A 22,169-nucleotide genomic window follows, 5' to 3' on the forward strand; every position below is an offset into this window, starting at 1 on the left:
GGGGCCCTGAGCCAGCTGCATGAGTGGTAATGCCTGCCTTAGCAGTTTGGATTTTCTGGAAGGCAGACAGAAGCCCGGAAGGTTTCCCAGCAGAGGCCCTACGTGGGGCAGAGCAGTGGGGGGTGTGGTGGGAGAGGGGGGCTGGGGCAGAGTAGAGAAAGGGCAGGGTCCCTCTTAGTGCCCATCTAACCACGAGCATGGCCTGGGCTGCCTTCCACAGGGAGAGGAACATCAGTGCCCCAAAGCACTAATGCCAGGCAGAGGCCCAAGAGAGCCAGAGGAAAGAAGTACCTGAACCACCTCCCCCCCTCCCGCCCCAGGCCAGGTCTCCCTTCCCGGGAGGCTGCAGGGAGGAGGGGTTTGGAGCTAGGAAAGAAAAGCTGCCTTCAGGGCTTTTCCTAGACGAGGGCTTTGAAGTTTGTTTTCAGTAAACTCTGTGTGTGTGTGTGTGTGTGTGTGTGTGTGTGTGTGTGTGTGTGTGTTTTCAAGCAGGGGCTCTATGACTTGGTGGCCCCTAGTCTCTTTTGCCTTCATAGGCTCCTTCTTCCATGAAAAATATTTTAAAATACCTTTTACAATTGCATTGGTATAAAAATAAATATAATCCAGGTTGGATTACGATCATCGTTTTCTTCTGATTTGACAATAAATTCTAACACTTTCATGGGCCCCTAAGAGTCCCATGGGTCCTAAGCCCTGAGCCCTCTGTGCCCAATGGATAAGCCCAGAGGTGGAGGTAAGGGTGAAGAAAGGGGCAGAGGTGGTAGTTGGGCGTGCCTCACCTTTTTCCTTGGTCATTCCGGCCCCCAGTGCTGGAGGATAGTATCCGCTTCTCCTTGGGGCCCTGAGAGGAAAGAGGGATTTATACATTTATGTTAAGACCAACCCCCCCACCACCACCACCCCCCAGCAGACTTGGCCAGGCAGGGGAGCTATCTTGGTCACTGGGAGAAAACCTGCCACCCAGTCCTTAGAGTTGGCAGGCCATCATTTAGTCTGAGCCCCCAGCTGGAGAAGTACCCCAAGATTAGCAGTTAGGCATCATGGAGTTTGGAGTCAGGCAGATCCGGATTAAGTTCTAACTTGACCACTTAAAAGGGCTGGCTGACTCTAGATATATGACTGCGCCTTTCTGAGACTGTTTCTTCACATGGCGAGTGGCGGATTATAATGCCTACTTCAAGGGTATTGTGGAGATTTATTAATAAAAATAATGCTTACTTTTATTTTTCATTTTTATTATTTTTTTAATGCTTACTTTTTAAAAAAGGTCTGATTTATTTATTTCCTTATTTCTTTATTTATAAATGTTCATTTTTGAGAGACAGCAAGTTGGGGAGGGGCAGAGAGAGAGAGAAGAGGAGGCAGAGAATCCCAAGCAGGCTCCACGCTGTCAGCACAGAGAGCCACGTAGGATTCGAACTCACAAACTGTGAGATCATGACCTGAGCCGAAATCAAGAGTCAGACACTTAATTGACTGAGCCACCCAGGCACCCCTTAAGACTTTACTTTTAAGTAATCTCTATACCCAACATGGGGCTCGAACTCACAACCCCAAGATCAAGAGGTACATGCTCTACTGATTGAGCCAGCAGGAGCCCCTTCATTGTGGTTTTTCAGTAGAGTGCTTCTTGTGCACGGGGCCCTGTATGAAGGCCTTCTATGTGATCTCTAATTTAGTCCCTGCAACCACTCTGTGACAGCTACTAATGTTATCTCCATTATATGAATGAAGAAACTGAGGCCCAGAGAGGCTCTGTTGTCTTAGTGGTTAGGAGCATGGACTCTGGATCCAGATTTCTTGGATTCAATTCCTAGATAGGCCATGTAGTGGCTGTGTGACCTTGGGCAAGTCTCTTAACCTCTCTGTACCTCCTCTGTAAGACAAGGATAACAATAGCAACATCAACCCCATGTATGTTTAGAACAGCACCTAGCATATGGAGGACACTATATAAATGTTATTTTAATGGTTATAATTATAATATCATTGTATCTTAGAGCATCTAGGTCATTTCGACTTCTGGCTGATAAAGCCATAACCAGGGCTCCAACCCAGCCTAGTGACTCCAAAGCCTGGGCTCCTACTCACACCCCATGGGACAGGATGAAGGAAGGTACCTGGCATTCAGTAAGAAAGGATAAGCTGTCACCTTTAGAACTATATTGCCCAAAACCACATTGCCAGTCTGTGACCAGACCGGGTCTCAAATCCCAACTCAGTGCTCTCTTCACATCATGAGACCCTGTCCTCATTATCCACGGAGCTGTTCTGAACCCAGAGTGCCCTGAAATGGGGAGGAAGGGCAGGTGTGCCTCATCAGGACACAGTATTTCACTAAAGCCACCATAGGTGTCACCTGCGGCTCCCCACCGTTCTGGCCCTGGGGGACGGTCCTTTGCCTGGGGAGATGGTGCTGGATTTTACTTTATGGTCCAACCTCGAGCTGTAAATCCCAGGCCGGGTTTCAATCCAGGCCTAGGATTCTTAGCTCCCACTGTGTCTCCAGTCGGCCTGTGCCAAATGCTATCAGGATGCTATTGTTCTGCTGGGGAGGAAGTAAGCTAGGGTAACCATACCACTCCAAGGGGAGAAGGAAAGCCAGAGAGAAAATTGGGGGCCTTCTCGAATCTGGGGCCACACGTTCTATCCTTGGCCCGTGAATTTACACAGAGAGTTTGCCTTCCCCCTTGGGGTAAGGTAGATAAAGTATTTCTTTGGTCAGTAAATTTGAGGGCTTATTTACAAAGTAGCTTTAAAATCTTCAAGGTCAAAGCCAGTTATCTCAATAATTGGCTGTTTCTGTTTCCTATTCTCAAATCTGGGAGAGTCTCTTAGAGCAGTCACCCAGCCTAGGGAAGGTAAGAAAGTTTGCTGTCATGTGACAATTCAGACAGATGGGTAGGGGCTGCTTGGAGCACTGCATTGAAAAAGATTCTTCAGCCCCACGTACCCCCAGTGAGAATGCAGGCTGTAATCCATTAGCAATGTCTGGCACAGGCACTGGAAGGGGTAGCTGGGTCACTGTGTTATGTATTTGTTACTGCTGACTACTTCAAGCCCGCGTGTCAGATATGGGAGGGCCTAATTCTCAGGAGCGGAGAGTCTACCAGAGTGTCAAGGCCAAGGTCCCCGGAAACAATCAGAGAACAATAAAGGCCGTTCGTCAGGAGGTGCTGAATCATACCGAACGGCAGGGAGGGCAGGAAGGACAGTCAGACACTCGGGAGAGGGAGAGGTGATGTGGCAGGACAGCTGCCAAGTGAAAGTGGCCTTGGGAAGAAAAGAAAATGGTTCAAGAGCAGAAGGCATGTTCCAGGTGGTCAGGTTGGGATAGGTGGGGGGGGGGGGGGGGGGGGGGAACAGGGCAGCTGGGATGACCCAAGGGCAGGGGCAGAAGGAAGATGGCAGGTGTCAGGGCGTGTGTGTGCCACTGGTACATACTGATTCATTCCATCAGCACACACGGAGCACTGAGTGTGTGGCCAGTAGTGTGGGGTGCTGAGGACCGAGTAATGATCACCACGTGGTTCCTGCCCTCGAGAGCTCAGTCATGGGGGAGATGAAGAAATAAATGCATAAATAATAAGTTTCTAAAGACAGGGTCAAGGGTAATGATGGTAATAATGAGGGAGCCAAGAGGCACAGAATGGGAGACCCAAGAAAACCTTCCCCGTTCTCAGTGAATGAATGAGGTGACCTTGAAGCTGAGATCCAGAGTTAAGAGTGGGGTTTGGTCAGGGGGAAAGGGGAGGGGGCCAGGCAGAGGGAACAGCATGTGCAAAGACCCAGAGGAGAGAAAAAATACAGCGAGGGGCTGGGGGAGGCCTGCGGGGCCGTGAGGCCTGAAAGCGAAGGCATACATTCAGTCGGGGGGGGGACGTGCCCAGAGGGGTGAACGCACCATGTAGTAGTCGTAGAGGAAGCTCAAGGCCGCCACACTGTCGTCGTCGCCATTGACCCTCATCATGGCCTTCGTGGCGGCCGTCAAGGGGTTTTCCAGGTAGGTCTTCCAGGCCTCGTCCTCACTAGTGTAGGGGAACTTCTGGAAGTTGACTGGGTCATTCTTTAGCAGTCGTACGGACCTGAAACTAGGAGGTGAGTAAGGAATGTTAAATTTAGGCTGTCCCAGAAGAAGGTCCATGGATGGTCAGCCTCAGGCCAATGTCCAGGGATTTCAGAGTCTTAAAAACCTGGAACCGTTTCTTCTGCCACCACCGGGCAGCTTGGGGGACTAGAACGTACCTGCCCTCGGGCGCTAGATGCTTTCAGTCAATATCAAATGTTGCCATATGAAAGCCGCAGACCTCGGGCCTCAGTTCCCTCATCTGCAGCACAAAGACCATAATCCCAACCTTGCAAAGCTTCAGACAGGATTCAATAAAATGTTTCCATGGTAGATCCTTATTCAAGGGGGATTTAGCATTAGAAGGATAGGAAACAACGACAAGCTGTGAAGAACAAAATTTTCAGATGGCCCAGCACAAGTTCTTCCAAAGAAGTTCCTCTCCAGACTGTGAAGGCCACGGAAGGCTGGCGATTGTTGCAAGTTAGGGAGCGTGGCGAGGAACAGAGAGAGCCAGGGCGAGGAAGCCTGTGGGCAGAACCTGGTCTTGGGAAGTGGCCTTTCAGACCAACACGGATTGCAGAGGGCACGAGCAGCCACTCAGAGCCAGGAACCAGAGGCGAAAGCTGGAGGCCACGCGGAGGAGACGGAACCCGGAAGGGCTGAGAACTCAGACACGTACAAGGTATGTGGCCCAAGAGACGAGCCACAGGGGCTCAAAGGAAAGAGATCATGAGAGGCTTTTTGGAGGAAGCAGGACATTTTAGCAGGGGGAATACTCAGCACTGGGGAATAGATCACACAGAAGAGCCAAGGGAGGCCATAGGGATAGGGACAGGACACAGAATAATGATGTAGATTATTAAAATTATCTAATCTTTATTGAGCATTGACCATGTTTCAGATGCTGTGCTAAGCACTCTCCATGGATTCTCTTACTTAATGCTCATAAGAACCCCGCAAGGCAGGCACTATTAGTGTCCCTATTTTAGAGATGAGGAAACTGAAGCTCAGAGAAGCTAAGGGAATTGCTCAAACTCCTGTTAGTGAGGGGCCCTGAGGGCAATCAAGCTCAAGCAGGATGATGCTGTAATGCAGGATGCTGTAATTCAGGATGCTGTTCTCAAACTTTAGCTGCATCCGAATGACCCGGAAGGCTTATTTTTAAAACACAGAATTCTGGGCTCCACCCCTGGCGTTTCTGATTCAGTAAGTCTGGGGTAGCTGGGGGTTTGCATTTCTAACAAGTTCCCTGGTGATTCTGATGCCGGTAGTCTGGGGACCACCTTTTGAGAATCATGGTTGTAAAACGCGCTCGTAACGGTGAGCAAAGGCATAGAGGTGGGAAAGTTCCGGTCTGTTCATTTGAGAGCAATGAGTGTGTGGAGAGTGGCAGGTGAGAGATGGGAGCAGCTAGGCTGGGACACTGCGGGAGGCTAGTGGGTGGGCAAGGACCTCACAATCACGCTGCAGGAAGTGCCCTCTAGCCACCCTGCAGCTCAAGCCTGCATTCCCAGACACGGAGTGGGAACAGCAGCCAGACCACACCCAGGCAGGCAGTGGGCGGCAGCTCTCGGGGCGGAGGGGGAGGGGGCTTCATCCAGGGCACAGTGTCTCCCATCACACTGGGCCCCAGGGTGCAGGACATAGGGCTCTGAGAGGGAGGGGGAGAGAGCTGTCACACAGGAAAGAGAAATGACAGAAACCTTCCTGCGCTAGGGGTGCGGAAAGGGAGGCACACCCCGAGTTTCTGTTACAATAAATCAAGGGCATTAAGACGGAGAAGTGAGAAGTAGGCCCCTCCTAGCTGCCTCCTGGGCCGGGGGGTTAGAAGAATTTACAGAGCAATCCCAGGTCACTGGCCCCGGCCCCTCCCAGCCCCAGGCTAAAGGAAACTCCCACAAGAAAAGGACGGGGGAGAAGCAGGCAAAGGCCTGGTGGGCGCCCTCCCTCCACATCAGTTGGGACCCCCAGTGCTTTGCACTGTCCCTCATTTGCAAGAGGAGTCTCATAAAAGCACCCACCACAGAGGAGTAGGAGGATTGAGTGCATTGCCACACAAAGAATGATTAGAACGGAGACTGGCACATAACAAGTGCTTAACACATGAGAGCCATTCTTGCGCTCCGGACCCAGCTTTGGAGCCAGACATTGAGCGTTGCAAAGTGATACAAGACACGGTCACCCTGCAAGCCAGTGGCAGAGCTGGGCCTAGAGCCTGTTCGCTGACTCTGGCGGAATGGCCATTACCAGCTGCGATGAGCTACCGGTTATCTTACCGTATTTAAAAATCCAGGTTTAGAAGACAGTGATTAAGTCCCATCAGGAAGAAAAGGTCAGTGTTTGTCATTATTCCGGGAGGCCTTTCTGGCCTACGAGGGTCTCCGGTCCACCCTGCTGGGACCCCACCCTCTGAGTCCTTGCTACACAGTGGCTGTCATTTACCACAGGCAGACACGGTGCTGGTTTTCTGCACTGTCTCATCGACTCTGTGCAATAGCCCTGAGAGACAGGTATTGGGGAAATGGAGACTCAAACAGGTAATATTACCTGCTCAAGGGCCCTCGGCTGGTAGGTGGTAGAAGCTCACCCTGAACTCGGACCTGCCGGACTCTAAGATGTTCTGTACCCCATGCTCGTCTCCTTTCGGGATACCTTTCTTATTCTGGAAATTCCCCTCCTCTGCAATACATTGAGCAGATGGTCCACTGACATACAGAAAAGGATTTTCCACCCACACAAGGAAGGAGGAACTGAGTAAGAAAGCAAGATGACTGGAAGTTTCTGGCCAGGAGCTGGGAGCCCTAGTGTCTTCGTCCCCATGCCTGCTCATGCTACCAATCAATTTCATGTTCCCAGACTGAGCACTTGGCTTCCAGAAAGTCTTGACTATGGATAAGATTGGCATTGACTTATGTGCCAAATCCTGAAATCCAAGAACTTCTCACTGGAATTGAGGATCAAGGGCCCAGTGGGTGAGAGATGTGAAGAGTTCCAGGTAGTGAGCCTTACTTAAGGGTGACAGAGCCGGAATAAGGAGGGGAGACAAGGTGACTCTCACCCTGTGCAGTCACCTTCTCAAGGGCTTCCACCAACTCTCTGTTGGCCCAAGGCAGAGCTCCTCGGCTTCAAGAAGGAGGAAGGAGAATGGGGGAGGACAGGATGGCCAGAGGACTGGGCCTTGGGCAGCCTTCTTGATGTCAGATCGCTACCAGGGCATAGAAGAACCCTGAGCAGCACCATGGAAAGAAACAGCACCAGAGTCATAACCTGACAGACCCAAGTCAACTGTGTGTCCTTGGGTAAGGCATTAGCCTCTCTGAGCCTATTTCCTCACCTGTTAGATGGGTCTCCTGAATGTCTTCTGTGCACCCAGTCAGGGACTCTCTAGGCCTTGGTGAATCAGCCAAGAACGAGACAGATAAGGCTCTGCTCCCATGGAACTTACAGTTTAATTGGGGAGGACAGACCACAAACAAGGAGTAAATGAGTTAATTTTAGTCAGTGATAAGTGCTGGGAAGAAAATTAAAACAGTCATGTGAGGGAGTCACCAGGAATGGCTACTTTAGAGTGGGGCTAATCTCATGGGCTGTTAGGAGAATTAAATGCATTAACGTAAGAAGTGTGCTTAGCCTAGAGCCTGCCAGAGAATAATCACTCAGTAAATAATAGCCATCATCATCACCATCATCATGGCCCCCCAAATGAGAGTAAAGGGGAGACTCTGCCTAAGGTTCTTAAATTAACATCCTCCCTAAGCCTCCTGTGAACAAGGTTCTGTGTCAAAAACAAAAGAGACAGTGTAATAACCCCTCGCCTTGACTTTCACGTTCATTATCTCATGGGGCCTCCCAACATACATGGTGTGTTATTATCTTTACTTTACAGACCAGGAAATAGACGACACAGATGTTAGGTGACCTGTTCCAGGGGACTGGTCAAGTGAGTTACAAAGCCAGCCCTCCTGGGATCTAACTCCACAACTAGTCACTTTTCCACCGACAATTAGTTTCCAAGAAGGGACACAGAAGAGAGGAAAAACCCAATAAATATGGGTGGCATCCATCCAACCCTCCATCCCTGATCTTAACAAATATTTGTCAAGTAACTACTATGTGCCAGGCCTTGTCCTAGGCAAACAAGACAACGAGGTCATCCCTGCCATCATGCAGGTTGCATTTCAGTGGCAGGAAGACAGACAAAACCACAAAAACAAACACCTAACATTAGGCAAAGACAGCGATGAAGGAAAGGAAGCAGGAGCCTGACCTGCCTAAAGTCTGGGGAGTAACCGGATGTTGTTAAGAGGAGCACTGGAGGGAAGAGGGAGCAGTGAGACAGGTGGGGAGGATTTTGGATCTTCCAGAGCAGAGGAGAAGAGACACAAGATCAAAGGCATAAGCCTGGGACCGCTCCCAGAGCTTGTCCACCTACTGTGTGCCAGGTTTTTTGCATAAGTCGCCTTGTTTCAAGGAAGGCCAGCCCACTGAGGAGGAAACTCAAGTCAGAGATTTGATAATCCCTCTCATTTGCATAGCGTGTTATATTTTTCAACATGCTTCTCATACATTTGTCATCACCTCTGATCCTGCAACGCCCCTGTAAAGTAGGGAGGGAACGTATGACTATCCCCCGTGTGATAGCAGGAAAAGTTGAGCCACAGAGAGGGCCACTGGCGTGCCTCAGGCCACCCAGCTAGTATCTCACGGCATAAAGCTTAGAACAGAGGTCTCTGGTTTCTAACATCAAGAACCTTCACAAGGCTGCCTCCTCAGAGCCTCCCCGGTCCAGCCTTCTCCTCCACTTGGGAGAGGGTTGGAAAGAAGATCAAGAGAGAGGAGTTCGGGCGTCTACCTGTTAAGCTTCACTTCCTGAAGCCCCTGTCCTGAGCCTGTGGGGATGTGCAAACTGCCCAAGCAGGGGTTCTCATGTGGGTGGGGCCTTGCCCCAGGGGCTCACTGTGGGCCCACAGCACTGGAGGGGTGTGGCACCAGCTGTTCCACCCCCAGCCATACTCTTAGCCTCCTGACTCTACCGTGGATCTTTCTGGGCACCGGGCTGGAGGAAGCCCAGGGTGATGAAGAGGGTTTCCTCCCAAGTCCTTTTGGGCTCCGAGTGCCCACTGCCTTCGGGCTGAGAACCACTTGAAACTCCCAATGATACTAAGTAAATGTGTCTGAGCCATTACTTGAGGACTTTGGGGTTCAATTCAGGGTGCAAAGGGACTTTCAAACTCTAGTCTCTTAGACAAAGTGTGACTTTGCCAAAGGACACTCAGCACAGAGCAGGGTTGAGAGTTGAGTCTTTTAGCTTCCCAGCTAGTACTAAATTGAATCATTGCCCCACCTCAAAGGCATTTCAATAATTCAGAGATGTAAAAGGAAGGACTCTTACTCAATTTTGCAGAAGGGAGAAGAAAACTCACCACCACGGGGGTAGCCTCAAGCCCCTGCCTGGCACAGGATAGATCCAGTGAGCTGGGTCCCAACTTCCCTCCAGCCCAAGGAGGAAGAGTTCCAGGGGCCACCTGAGCTGGGTGTGGACACCCAGATACACCCAGTATCTTGCAAACCCTGTCGTGAGCCACCCAGCCTCCTCAGCAGTGATCAATCACACTCACTAATTACCCACAGGGAGGCCTTGCCACAACCGCTCACCGAGGAATCCTTTATCAGTCAGTCCCATGCACAGTGTTCCCCTGGGCATGACGGGAGCACTCTGGGGTTCTCGCGCTTGCCAGTGGCCCATCTGGTTTCTGGACGCACAGGTTGTGAAATGTGCCTTGTCACATGCTGGGGGCTCTTTGGGGGCCTCGATGGAAAAAAGAGGGAGCCTAGCGCATGGCTCTATCGTGACGCCACTTTGAACGAGGTAGTGTGAGCTCATGACTACGGGGTGGGCCCCAGAGTTTGGCAAACCTGCTTCCAGTTTCAGCTCTGCTAGTTACTAGCTGTGTGACTTAAGGCAACTTGACCTCTCTGTGCCTCAATTTTCTTACCTGTAAAAAGAGGGAAAGACGAGAGTACTAACCTCACAGAATTATTATGATAGCTACTGTTCACTCGAGGGCTTAACAAGCACCAGGTGCCGGCCCAACAATTTCTAGTCATTGTTTTATTTCATCTTTGCAGCTTTATGAGGTATTACTGTTGGAAAATGCAATGAGATAATGCAGGTAATCAGCAGAGTGCCGGCACATAATAATGCGAACCATTATCATTATTATTACTCACTTTGCAGGGCAGCCCCCATCAAATTGCACGGCAACTCACAGCCTCACCTTCTCCCGCCTGTAAATGGGACACCTCCTCCTAGCAGCAACAGGAGACTTAAAGCTTGGAGATTCCCAGATAAGAGGGGCAGGCATTGCCAGCTTCATCATCCGGCTTCAGGTGGGCAAGCTGAGGGCGGCCAGGCTCCAGCCAACTCTCCTAGTTGCACGCAAATTAATTACGTGCCATTTTCTAATTATAACAGAAACTCGCTTTCTCCTCTTTGAAAAATCCTGCCCTCTATGGGAATTTTTCTTTCGTGCTATGTCCTTCTCGTTTCCTGTCCAATTTTCTTGTCCCTCCCCCACTTTTTTTTTAATTTTAGGGAGTGAGTGAATGAGTGTGTGAGCAGGGAAAAGGGCCAGAGAGAGAGAGAGAGAGAGAGAGAAAGAAAGAGAGAGAGAGAGAGAGAGAGAGAGAGAGAGAGAGAGAATCTTAAGCAGGCTCCAGGCTCAGTGCAGAGCCCAACATAGGGCTCGATCCCACAACCCCGGGATCATGACCTAAGCCAAAATCAAGTCAGACGCCCAACCAACTGAGCCACCCAGGCGCCCCTTGTTCCCTCTTTCAATTGAGATGTGAAAGAAATTGAAATCCACCTCTAAACCCAGGGTGCCACATCCCTTCATTCATTCACGCACTGATTCATCCAATAAACATTCACTGAGAGTTACCCTATAATAAGCCCTGTGCTGGGTACTAGGGCACAAAGGTAAACACCACGCTGTCCCTGCCCTCAAAAGTTTCCAATTCTTGCTGCCCGGGTGCTCCACCCACCAGTGAAATAACACCAAATATTGGTGAGATAATTTCCCTTCAGGACATCCACTAGGTCAGTTCTGACTTTTTTAGAAGATGGAAGGAAGCCAGGATTATTTGCTCCATTTTGCAAATGCTGAGTTCCCAAGAGGGGAAGGGCAACACGGGAAGGAAAAGGAACTGTTATTTAAAAGCATCAGGCCCTGTGCCTTTTCATTCTCATACTTGACCTGTGTGTGTGTGTGGGGGGGGGGGGAAGCGTATTATCACTAATTTACACATACAGCACTGACACCTAGAAAGGTTAAGGAGCTCAACCAAAAGTCACCTGGTCCCTACATGGCAGAGCTGGGCTCAAACACAAGCGTGACCCCCATAGCAACGAGCTCTCAGCTTGCTGACCCAGCAACTACGTGGCAGGTCAGAAGAGGATCTGGGAACCTCTTGTCTCCCAATCCTCTGCCAGGTCTTCTAGGCCAATGGTTCTTAAACTTGAACATGCATCAGAATCGCCTGGAGGGCCTGTTAAAACACATATTGCTGAACCCCACCCCCAGAATTTCTGATTCAGTAGGTCTAGGGTGAGGCTGAGAATTTGCATTTCTAACAAGTTCCCAGGTGGTGAAGATGATGATGCTGGTCCAGGAACCACACTTCGAGAACATCAGTTTTAGGTGAACCAATAATTCTCTCTCTGCAAAATAATGGCTCTCTCTCCTCACCTTCCCCATTTCAAAAGTAACATAGGTATGTAAAACCACAATATACAAAGTGTAAAACACAGAGAAAATTGGAAGCAGAGACCAGAATTCACCTGCATTCCTCCACTCAGAGATAACCACTATTAACAGGTTGGCGTAGCTCCTCCTCTTTTTTCAATATCTGTGCAGATAGGAAGCAGGGTGACACATTGGTGTGGAACATCCTTCTAGCCCCTCGGTTGAGACCCAGTGAAGATTCCAGCTCTTCCTTGAGATCTTGAGCAAGCCTGGGGCAAGCCTCAGACCCGTCCTTGAGCAACACTGCACTTATGCTCCCATCCTCACTGGATTGTTGGGAGAGTTAAAGGAGATCATGTATTTACCAAGCACCGGGCACCGTGTCTGCTGTGGAGTCGGCCCTCGGGTCAATGCTTGGCTGTTGCTTTTGTTTTAACCAAAGGGAAAGCTTCCAGTATGCTATTTCTGTTTCGGCCCTGTGGCCCTTCCTCCTGTCCGCCCTTCCTCCGGCTCCGCTTCCTCTGGGTGGACCCCCGACGCCCCCTTTGGCTCCAGGCACCTGACCCCGGGCCCTCGCTGTGCCTGGGCAGCCAGGGCAGTAGCAGGAGCCTCAGGAGCGTCCCGCACCCGGAGCCGCCGCCGTTAGGGTTGTCTCAGCCTCAGTCCGCCTGTTTTACAGGCCGAGCTTAATGAGGGCTCTTAACTTTTCATTCACCAGCAGCGTAACTCCGACTTTTAATAACACACCTTGTGCACGACAAAAATTTGCTCCTGGCAATCATGGTTTCGACCACAAAACCGCAGTGGGGAGGCGTTCCTGGTTAACTCTTTCAGCGCTCCAGGCAGTCTGGAGCCTGGCGCTCCTGGAGATCAGATGGAGCGGCGACAGAGGCCTGCGGTCACCCACTGGGACGTCCCCTGTCCCCCTCCCACGGGCAGTCCCCTCTCTCCAAGGCTTTCGGGAGGGAGAAAATTCTAGGCGGCAGGTGGGCTCTCAGTCCGAAGACCGTGCAAGGCTGGAGAACGGAATCCTGGTGCGCCTCGCTCACTTCACTCTCTCTCCTCCACTCGATTAGACCTACTATGTGCTGATCACTTAGTCTCCTAACGCTTCATTTCCTCCTGGGCGGGGCGAGCCAGGGCAGGTGCGCCAGGCACACACCAGGCCCCGAAGGACCCACAGCAACCGGGATAACACCCGGGGCTGTAAGCGGACCACCCCCACCCCCACCCCCAGAAAGCCACGGCGGGCTGCGCGCAGGCGCCCACTGCGTCCCGCGAGAGGAGCGCGCCAGGCCGCGACTTCCTGCGCCTCGCGCAGCCCCAGGATCCCTTGCGGCGGCTCTAGCCCCGGGGGCAGCAGACGGCGCCCACTGGCTGCACCCGAGGCGGCCTGCGTTGGCCCCGAGGCTGGCAGACGCACCCGGCAGTCGCTGGGCCCGACCACATGAAAGGCCGGAGTGCTCCACCCGCAAACTGCCTCGAGCGGGGTTCTAACTACGCGCCGCCATGCACCCCAGGACCCGGCCTTCGAAGTGCCGCCTTCCACCCGAGGCCTGCCCCGGGCCGGGTGGCCCGCACGCCGGAGCGCATTGTTTCCCCTGCCAGGTGGGTGTGCACAGGCCATGTTGGACCGAGGACACAGAGGGTCGGAGAGGAGAAACAAATTTCACCAGGATCCTGCGGTTGCCAAGTGGCAGCATTTAGTCCTCCACGAGCCCGGCTTTTCCCACCACACCAAGGCCTGGCAAGAGTTCATCACACTGTCGGAGCTCAAGATGGACGCTAGAACCAGCCCTCCTAACTCGGCACTTTTGGGGGGGCGGGGGGGGGGGAATTCGGCAGCCAAGCCTGTGGTCACAGCAGCACCAGCAGCAACTACTCAAAAGTTGCAAGCCAAGCACTTGACACCCTCCCCCCCCCCCCCCCATCCGTAAGTGTAGCCCAGCCCCAGGGCACTGAGGCTCTGTCCTTGTAATCTTTCAGATGGTGGCTTCCTCCATCTGTCTGCAATTACTCTGCGGGCACAGGTTCCCCTCCCCCTCCCCCAATCGGATCAGAGAAGTGTCCACTGTCAGCTGATCAGACTTCAAACCCAAGTCATTAAGAAGGAGAAAATCAGGAAACCTTTCTGTTCAAGTATCCCAGCTTCAGGACACTTACCAACCCCTCCCCCCACCCCCCCCAAAGGGGCACTAACGAGCAGATTCTGTCTGCAGCCTCTGCAGTGTTAACCAGCAGATCTACGTGGGATAAAGACGTAAGATTTTTGTTTGTTTTAGGAGTGTGGAAAAATAAAAAGCAAGAGGCTCATAAATACTCATCGGTTATTTCTCTGTGAAGGAACGAGGGTATTGTTAGTTTGCTCCTTATCAGGCTTTAAACCAATCACTTTTCCAAAGTAGTTGGGTCCCCCAACAACTTCACTATGGCACCCACAATTTACAAGTGAGGAAACCGAGACTCGGGTAGGTGAAGTGACTTGTGCAAGGTCACACAGCTCATTAGCGACAGCTGGTATTTGAACCCAGGTGTTGCCTCCAGTGCCCCTGCTTTTATTCCAGTTGTCAACACATCGTCAACCCCAGGGAGTTTGTTAAGTGAAATCTGATGCCCAGTGTACTATGGACATAGTTGGCTAATCCAGGAGAACTCAAGAGCTAGCGGGTGTCATGGAACACTGTCTGCAATTAGGACCCACCAATTGTCCCCCGCAGGTCTCATGTTCTTAAAACAGTTTATTGAGGAGTAGCTAGAAAAAAAGATGGTTCCGCCCTTGTCTCTGCCCACTCACCTCTGAGCATAGCAAGGAGAGTCTGTTTTAGAAGCCTGGCATCTGCCAATTCCCTGAGCCCAAACTAAAGCAGCCCAGAATCCCAGCTCCAAGCCACCTTCTCTGAGGTCTAGACCCTAAGCAGGGGGTCCGTGGTGAAGATCAGCATCAGCCAGTGGGGAGTCTAAATCTCATACGGGCAGGAAGGCACTGCATCCTGCCAGGCAATGGAGATGACCTCACTGAAAACCACATCTCAGCTTCTTCAGACTTAGAACTGCCTCTGAATAAAATCAACTACATTTTGTTAATGCATCTTCAGACCCGAGCTCTGTGCTTAGCATTTTACAGTTTTTATCACACACAACTCCGTCAGGAACCCTGCAAAACATTCTTGTGCCCGTTTTCTGGATGAAGTAAATGAGGCTCAGGTGAGTTGAATGACTTGTCCAAGATCACATACCCCATAAGGAGCAGAGTCTGGATTTGAACCTAGGTCAGGCTGACTACAGAGCCCATATGTTTAAACACCACTCTGTAACCTTCCCCCTTGGGACTGTTCCAAGCCAACAAACAAGCCCCTTTAGAGAAAGCCAGCTCTCCGCCTAAGACTGCTCTTAGAACTACCTCAAAGAAGTTCCTTTTGGCAAGAAGATAGCCTAGTTGGGATTGGAGCTGATTTCTGAGTCCCTTTAAGAGTATTAGAAAGTGGTGCCGACAGCCTTCGCGGTTTCAGTCCTCTGTGTTTCCCTACCCGGCTCGAAACTGCTCAGCGTGGAGAGAGAGAGAAAAGAACCTATTTTCCCAGGGAAACACTCAACTCTAGCTTGAGATGGGGCTTGCCTCAACACGTCAAAGTGAGATCGTCAGCCCATTCATTTACCCTTACAAATTGCTCTGTGAATCCTGGCGCCGGCCTCCCTGCGCTTCCCCCTTCTGGAAACCCCACGGAGCCTCCATGCTCAGAGAGCGCCAGGCATCCACCAATGTTTACTCACTCAAGTTCATTCGACATCTTCTTGCTCCCAGGCTCCCAAGCTCAAAGATGAAGACGGGCACCAGCACTGAGGCTCTGCTGACCGCTTGTCTCTAATTCTTGCCTGACACAGACATTCCCTGCCCAGGGAAGTGTTTGATTTATGTCGAGGTTTGAGTGTCGGGATTTTGCTGACAGGTAGGTTCCCGGCAGCGCTGGTGCTGATTGGCTGTGGGTACAGGTGCCGGCGACAGCAGGTATGCCTCAACAGGTGCAGCTGTTAACTCTTGGCCTGCCGCGTTGGGGGCGGAGCCAAGGGGGGCCGGCTGGGTGGAGCTGGCCAATTCCTTCCTAGGTGAGGGGGTGGGAGGTGGAGAAGAGGGAGGAGAGAGGGAGGGAAAAAAATGCTGGAGAGAAGATAGAGGAAAAGTACAGAGACAGATACTTGGCTAAAGGTCGATTTCTGTTTCTGGTTAGTATCCTGGATACTTGGGAACATCCCCTCAATTCCTTTGCCCCTTCCTCTACCCAGCATCAAATACTTCAGTCGCTGGGGAATTCTCAGAGAGCCGATCTCCCCGCCCCACCCCCACCGTATGGGGGTGGGGGAGTCCTGTGTGTAAATTCCCTTTGTTTTTCAGAGCTTTCCCCTTAAGATAACAGTATGTTATTTTTGAATAATCTTACAGTTATTCAAGTGAGTTCTTTTGATTCTCACAGTAACCCAGCGTGGCTGATATTATTACTGCACCCCCTTCCTTCCCAACACACTTAACGGGTGAGGAAATGGAGGCGGGAGAGGTAAATTGACTTGCCCAGAGGTAAAGCTAGTTGAGTGTCAGAGCCCAGATCTGAATCTTCAGTCATCTCCAAGTCTGGCTGTCCCTTAGAGCTGAAGTCAGTGGCCGCAATTCAACAGATGATTTACTGAGCACCTGTTGTGTGCCAGGCCTTACTCTGGGTTCTGAGGAGATGGAGGCCAAGAAGACAGGGTCACTGTTCTTGAGGAGTCTACAATTGGAGTGTGTGTGCATGTGGTGGGGGGGTGGAGATAGGGTGGGAAGCAGCCTTTTCTTTGGTGTGATACAGATCCGAATGAGAGATGAGCAAACCAGATACCTTTGGCCAGCACAGAAGGGATGGAAAAGTTGAAGTCCACCACCTCTGAAGCCTTAGCTAGCTGGTCATTTCACAGAGCCTAATAAGCGCTTTCTTCCTCATTGGAAACACAGGAGAAATCAGATACTCCTCAGACTAAGTAATTGTGGAATAATTGCCATGAGCTGGCTCTGTAAGGAACAAGGTTGGTAAACCCGAAAGATCCACAGACACAATTAGGAGAATGCTAGAGCTGTTTTTAGAGCTTCCACCAGGATTAATTTGAAATTAAATCTAAGCTACAGATCTTGGTATCTGTTTTTTCCCTCTCTCTTTCTGTTCTCTGCCCACCCCCTCTTCCCTTTTAGCAAATTATCTCTTTGCTCTGTCTTCCTGGGAGCCTCGCCTTGGCCCACTCCTTTCTCTCTCAGGGAAGGGTGCGGTTTCAGCTCCTCCTGCCAATATGATGGAGGTTTTCAGGGTAAAGTCAGAATCTGAAGGAGCCTTCTCAGGGTGAGGTCAGGCCTGTGGAGAAAGGGTACTGGGTTTGAGAAATGTCAGAGGTTGGTTTCTCGCTGGAGGCTGTGTTGGTGGCAGCCAAGGGGACCCTGATGAATAACAGTAAATAGTAATAGTAATTGCTAATAAAGTATCAGCTCAGAGTGGGCCTTCCCAGTTGCCCTTGTTTTTTCTGGGTTATTGGAGGGGGGGGTTGTTTTTTAATTTTTTTAACATTTACTTTTGAGACAGACAAAGAGCACGGGCAGGGGAGGGGCAGAGAGAGAGGGAGACAGAATCTGAAGCAGGTTCCAGGCTCTGAACTGTCAGCACAGAACCCCTTGCGGGGCTCTAACTCACAAACTTCAAGATCATGACCTGAGCCAAAGTCGGACACTCAACCAACTGAGCCACCCAGGCCCCCCAGCTGCCCTTGTTAAAGTTACATTCAGTCACTATATCACACCACTTTATTTGGCTCTCTGCAAAGCTCTTACAGCCTTTTTATATTTTTCTAATTGTTTATTGTTCATCCCCCCCGTCCCCCCTTTTAGGAATGTGAACTCCATTAGAGTAAAGACCTTGTCTGTCCTGTTCGCTTTTGAACTTCCGGTGCCTACTACGGGTCTGGCGGACGGTAGGTGCTCGGTATACCGCATATCAGGCGTCGTGCTCTGCCGTTACATGCATCGTCTCACTTAATCCTCATAGGGACCCTGTGAGATGGGCGCTTTGGTTGTCCTTGTTTTAGAGATGAGGAAACTGAAGTACAAGTGACTAAGTTACTCAAGCTGCAGAGCTTAGAAGTGTGGAGCTGGAGCTGGGATTTGATCCAAGAACAGAGCCAGTGCCCAACCACTTTGCAGATGTTATTGGTGGCAGGAGAGCCATTCGGTGCCAGCTGTAACTGCAACGCTCACTGCGGCCCAAGGGATGGCACACTGGTCTGCCCGCCTCCTGGAAGGCTGGGAGTTTCTGTCAGCTGTGTTGCAACTCACAGGTAAAGGGCTGTGGAGGTGACTCATGTTGGCTGGGCTCAGATGGAGGCTGGGATTCCGGGCGGCGTGTCTGTGCTCGCTGGACTTTTTAAAATGGGTCCTCTCTCTCTACTTCTGGATTTTGCCTCTTTAATCACACACACCCATCTGCAGAGATCAGCAGAGGCCCAGATCATGGGGCAGAGGGGTCCTATGTCTCCAACATGGGAAGGCACCCTGGGTGGGATGGAGACCATAGACTAATGGTCTAGGGTAGGTAGGCGCGGGCACCATGAGCCAGTTTACAAGGTTACCGGACCCCTCAGCAGAGCTATGCCTCCCAGTTGTGAGGTGTGGGCTGTTCTAGCCCTTCATTAAACGAATCACAGATGCCAAGGTTTGAGAGAGACACTACCCAAGCTTTGCCCACACCCCTTTCCTCCTCCTGTGTAGCCTGGGCATGCCCCAGGGCTAAGCTGGGCTGGCATCTCTCCTCCTCTATGGATTGGCCCAATTCTTGGTTTCTTGGCCGAGAAGATTGAAAACAGAGACCAACCAGTCACATGTGACATAGTAATTATTTTCACAACAGTGTAAGCAAATAATGGGGCCTGCTGTTTATTTCACGTTTGTATGTTGGAAGCCCTGTGCTAAGAGTTACCTATGTTAGCTAACAGTATTGCTCTGAGACTGACAGATCTGGGTTCAAAGCCCAGCCCAACCACGTGATGTTGGGCAAATGACTTGAGCTTTTTGAGCCTCAGTTTCCTCACCTGTGAAATAGGGTCATTGTGAGGATTAAATGAGATAATGCACGTGAAGTGCATTCTGCAATGCCTGGCCCAGAGCACTCAGTAATTGTTAGGACAGCCTTTTTTTTCTCATTTAATTCTCATGTAAAACCTCATGAGGAAGCTGCTGCCTCATTTTACAGGTGAAGAAACTGAGAGGAGTTAAATGATTTCTCAAAAGTGAAAAGCTGATAAGTAAAAGCTGAAATCTGAACCCACATCTTTCTGCCTCCATTCTTGTAGAACTAGATTAAGTTAGGGATTGCCCTGGGTTCAAGTTCTGCCTGGCCGCTGGCCACTTCCTAGCTCTACAACTGGGTAAATTTCTTCTCTCGGAGCCTCTGAGACCAGATTAATGAATCTCCAAAAGGGAGGCGTTACATGCGAGATCACCCAGGTTTCCTTTTCTAGATTACTTCTGGAAATCCCTCCTTCTCCTTTCCAGATTTATCTCTGAAAGAGTGTGACACTTTTTACGTGTTGGGAAGGGGTAAAGGTTAGGACCATGGAGTTAAGTACATGCTAAGAGCACGAGCTGTTTTGTTTGTCTGCAGAGGTTGTGGACTGCACAAGCACAGTGCCACCTTAGGGTACAAGACTTGCGCTGTTGGACACGATGGCCCTGCGAACAGTCCTTTTTTTCTAACACATCAAGACTTCATGGGCATCCAAGACTTCATGAAAATCTGTTGACCTACATAAAAATATTGAAAGGACAAATTCCCAAATGTCAACAATACTTCTCTGTGGGTGCTAAAATGACAGAATTTTAATTTTTTCCCTATCTTCTCTTCCCCACCAGGTTTCTGCACTGACCTTGCATTGCTTTTTAATTAGAAATACTATACCAAACTCCAGTTGTTGTTGTTGTTTATAAATATTTTTATTTTTTTAAGTAATCTCTGTGCTCGGTGTGGGATTTAAACTCATGACCCCAAGACCAAGGGCCACACACCCTACCGACTGAGCCAGCCAGGTACCCCTACAAAACCCCAGGGGTTTTTTGTTGTTGTTGTTGCTGTTTATTTATTTATTTTGTTTTTTTTTTTTAATTTTTTTTTTCAACGTTTTTTATTTTATTTTTGGGACAGAGAGAGACAGAGCATGAACGGGGGAGGGGCAGAGAGAGAGGGAGACACAGAATCGGAAACAGGCTCCAGGCTCCGAGCCATCAGCCCAGAGCCTGACGCGGGGCTCGAACTCACGGACCGTGAGATCGTGACCTGGCTGAAGTCGGACGCTTAACCGACTGCGCCACCCAGGCGCCCCTATTTATTTATTTTGAAAGAGTGAGAGAGAGTCCAAGCAGGAGAGAAACAGAGAGAGAGGCAGAGAGCAAGAATCCCAAGGGAGGCAACGCAGAGCCTGACGTGGGGCTCAAACTCACAGACTGTGAAATCATGACCTGAGCCGAAATCAAGAATCAGATGCTTACCTGCCACTCAGGCACCCCCAAACCCCAGTTTTAATGCCCATTAACTAAGTGGTCCTTCTGTCCCCATTCTTCCTGGAGCAAAGGTGGAGATAAAGGTAGTAAAGATGTGGAGTCCTTGCTTGGAGCCTCCCTGTGAAGTGTGTGCATGGAAAACGGGGGCTGCCCAACTTGCAGGTTCTAAGCAGGGAGCTCAGGAATCAGTTCTAATCTTGACTTCATTAAAATGATCATTAATTGAGCCCTCATCCTGTGCTACTTGCTTTAGATGCTTTATCCCATTCCTGCCTGTCAAATGGGGTCACATAATCCACTCCAGACGGACTTGACTCCTGGAGCACTGGCCAAGTTACTACAGGATACCGACTCCGGAGTCAACTGCCTAAGACCTTGGACAAGCCACTTTACTTCCTTGTTACCTGAGTTTCCTCCTCAGTGAAATGATTGCTCTGCAAGTTAAGGAGATGCTGTCCTTAGTACGTGCCGTTGTCCCTGTACGTGCCAGGCACAGTTCTAGGTGCTTTATGTGCAGGTCATGTCATTCCCTGGAGTTCTGTGAAGTAGTTGTCATAATTATCCCCACTTTGCAGAAGAGGAAAAGCTCTGAGAGGTGAGGGAACTCCTCTAGGGTCACCTGGCTGTCTGACTAGTGACGGAATCAGACCAATGTCTGCCTGACCCTAAAGCCTTGGAAGCAGTCCTTTCAGCATCCTGAATGCTTAGAATAAAGCCTTGGATGGATGAATGGGTGGTGGAAGGAAAAAGGGAAGGAGGGAAGAAAGGAAGAAAAAGAGATAGGTTGGTTGATAGGATTTGTAAGGTAGGAAGGATTTATAAGATTCTGGAGTGCAGAAACCACACAAAGAAAAATAAATCTTATGTGGCATCTGTCCCAGGTCTCAACATAAGTGTTCAATAAATGTGTTGAATAAACGAAAAACGGATGAACATGTACAATGTACAGAAGGTAATTGACATCCTGGGAAAATCGGCTGCTGCCTTCTATCTCCAACCCCCAAGGAAGACTTCCAAAGTTCGAGTCGCTACACTTCCTCTTATTAGCATATACCTTTGGACCAGTGACTCATTTCTGGAAGTTTCAGTTTCCCCATCATCCCTCAGTGGGGTTGATTTGAAGATTAAACTAAATAAGATCTCAATGGAAAGCCAGTGGCTAATAGTAGGTACCTAATAAAAGATAGCCAGGGCTATAGGTGAGCATGTAGCTTAGGGTCCTTGGCCACCACCTATTTCTGGCCTCAGTACGTGGCTTAATTCACAGCAAGCACTCAGCACTCAGCCTCTGTTAACAGCCCGATGTGTGAAGCTCTTTTCAGTTTAGAATATGTTTCCTATGCTTTATCTCTGGCTTATCTCTGGCTTTATCAGGATGGAGGTAGTGAAGGGGGGGGTGGGGTTGGATTTTTGGCCCCATTTGAACTTGATGTTCGAAGAAAACATCCCTACTTAAGAAAGGAGTTTGGATTGGAACCTCAGGTTTTGGATAAAGCATCATCCTGGATACCATTATGGAGCCTGATGGGTCCCCAAAGTGCTATCCTGGACATGTGCCTGAAGCTCTTTAAACATTTCATCGTAAAATTCTTTTCTACCCCATCCCTGGACTTTAGCAGAGAAACGGGCCACACGCCCTACACAGAGAATACAGCCCTCATTTGAAAGCATGGAAGAAGCTGGAAGTTGTGCCTGTGAGGGGTGAGGGGTGGACAGCATCCAGACCCTCTTCGGTTCTGTACTTGAGGTTTTTATCACAGTTCTGCTGTTAACACCACCTGTGTTCCTT

The 22,169-nt window shown here is 50.2% G+C and overlaps 1 protein-coding gene across 3 annotated transcripts in view; it reads right to left on the reverse strand.

Moving 5' to 3' along the window:
- GRHL3 (grainyhead like transcription factor 3) overlaps nt 1–15,848 on the reverse strand; it is a 34,702-nt gene extending 18,854 nt beyond the window's left edge. For 2 of the 3 annotated variants that reach the window (XM_078452206.2, XM_078452205.2), the window contains exons 1-3: nt 15,592–15,848; nt 3,908–4,094; nt 783–844 (exon numbers count right to left, since the gene is read on the reverse strand). In XM_078452206.2, the coding sequence (XP_078308332.1) occupies nt 783–844; nt 3,908–4,094; nt 15,592–15,608 (266 nt within the window). In that variant the 5' untranslated portion in view covers nt 15,609–15,848. Of the gene's footprint in view, nt 1–782; nt 845–3,907; nt 4,095–11,915; nt 13,045–15,591 lie in introns of those variants that run through there. The other variant, XM_078452207.2, reaches the window with a different exon arrangement.
- Between the last annotated feature and the right edge of the window lie 6,321 nt (nt 15,849–22,169).

This window comes from Panthera onca, chromosome C1 (genome assembly GCF_046562875.1).
Source record: "Panthera onca isolate mPanOnc1 chromosome C1, mPanOnc1 haplotype 2, whole genome shotgun sequence".
Classification (NCBI taxonomy): Eukaryota; Metazoa; Chordata; class Mammalia; order Carnivora; family Felidae; genus Panthera; species Panthera onca.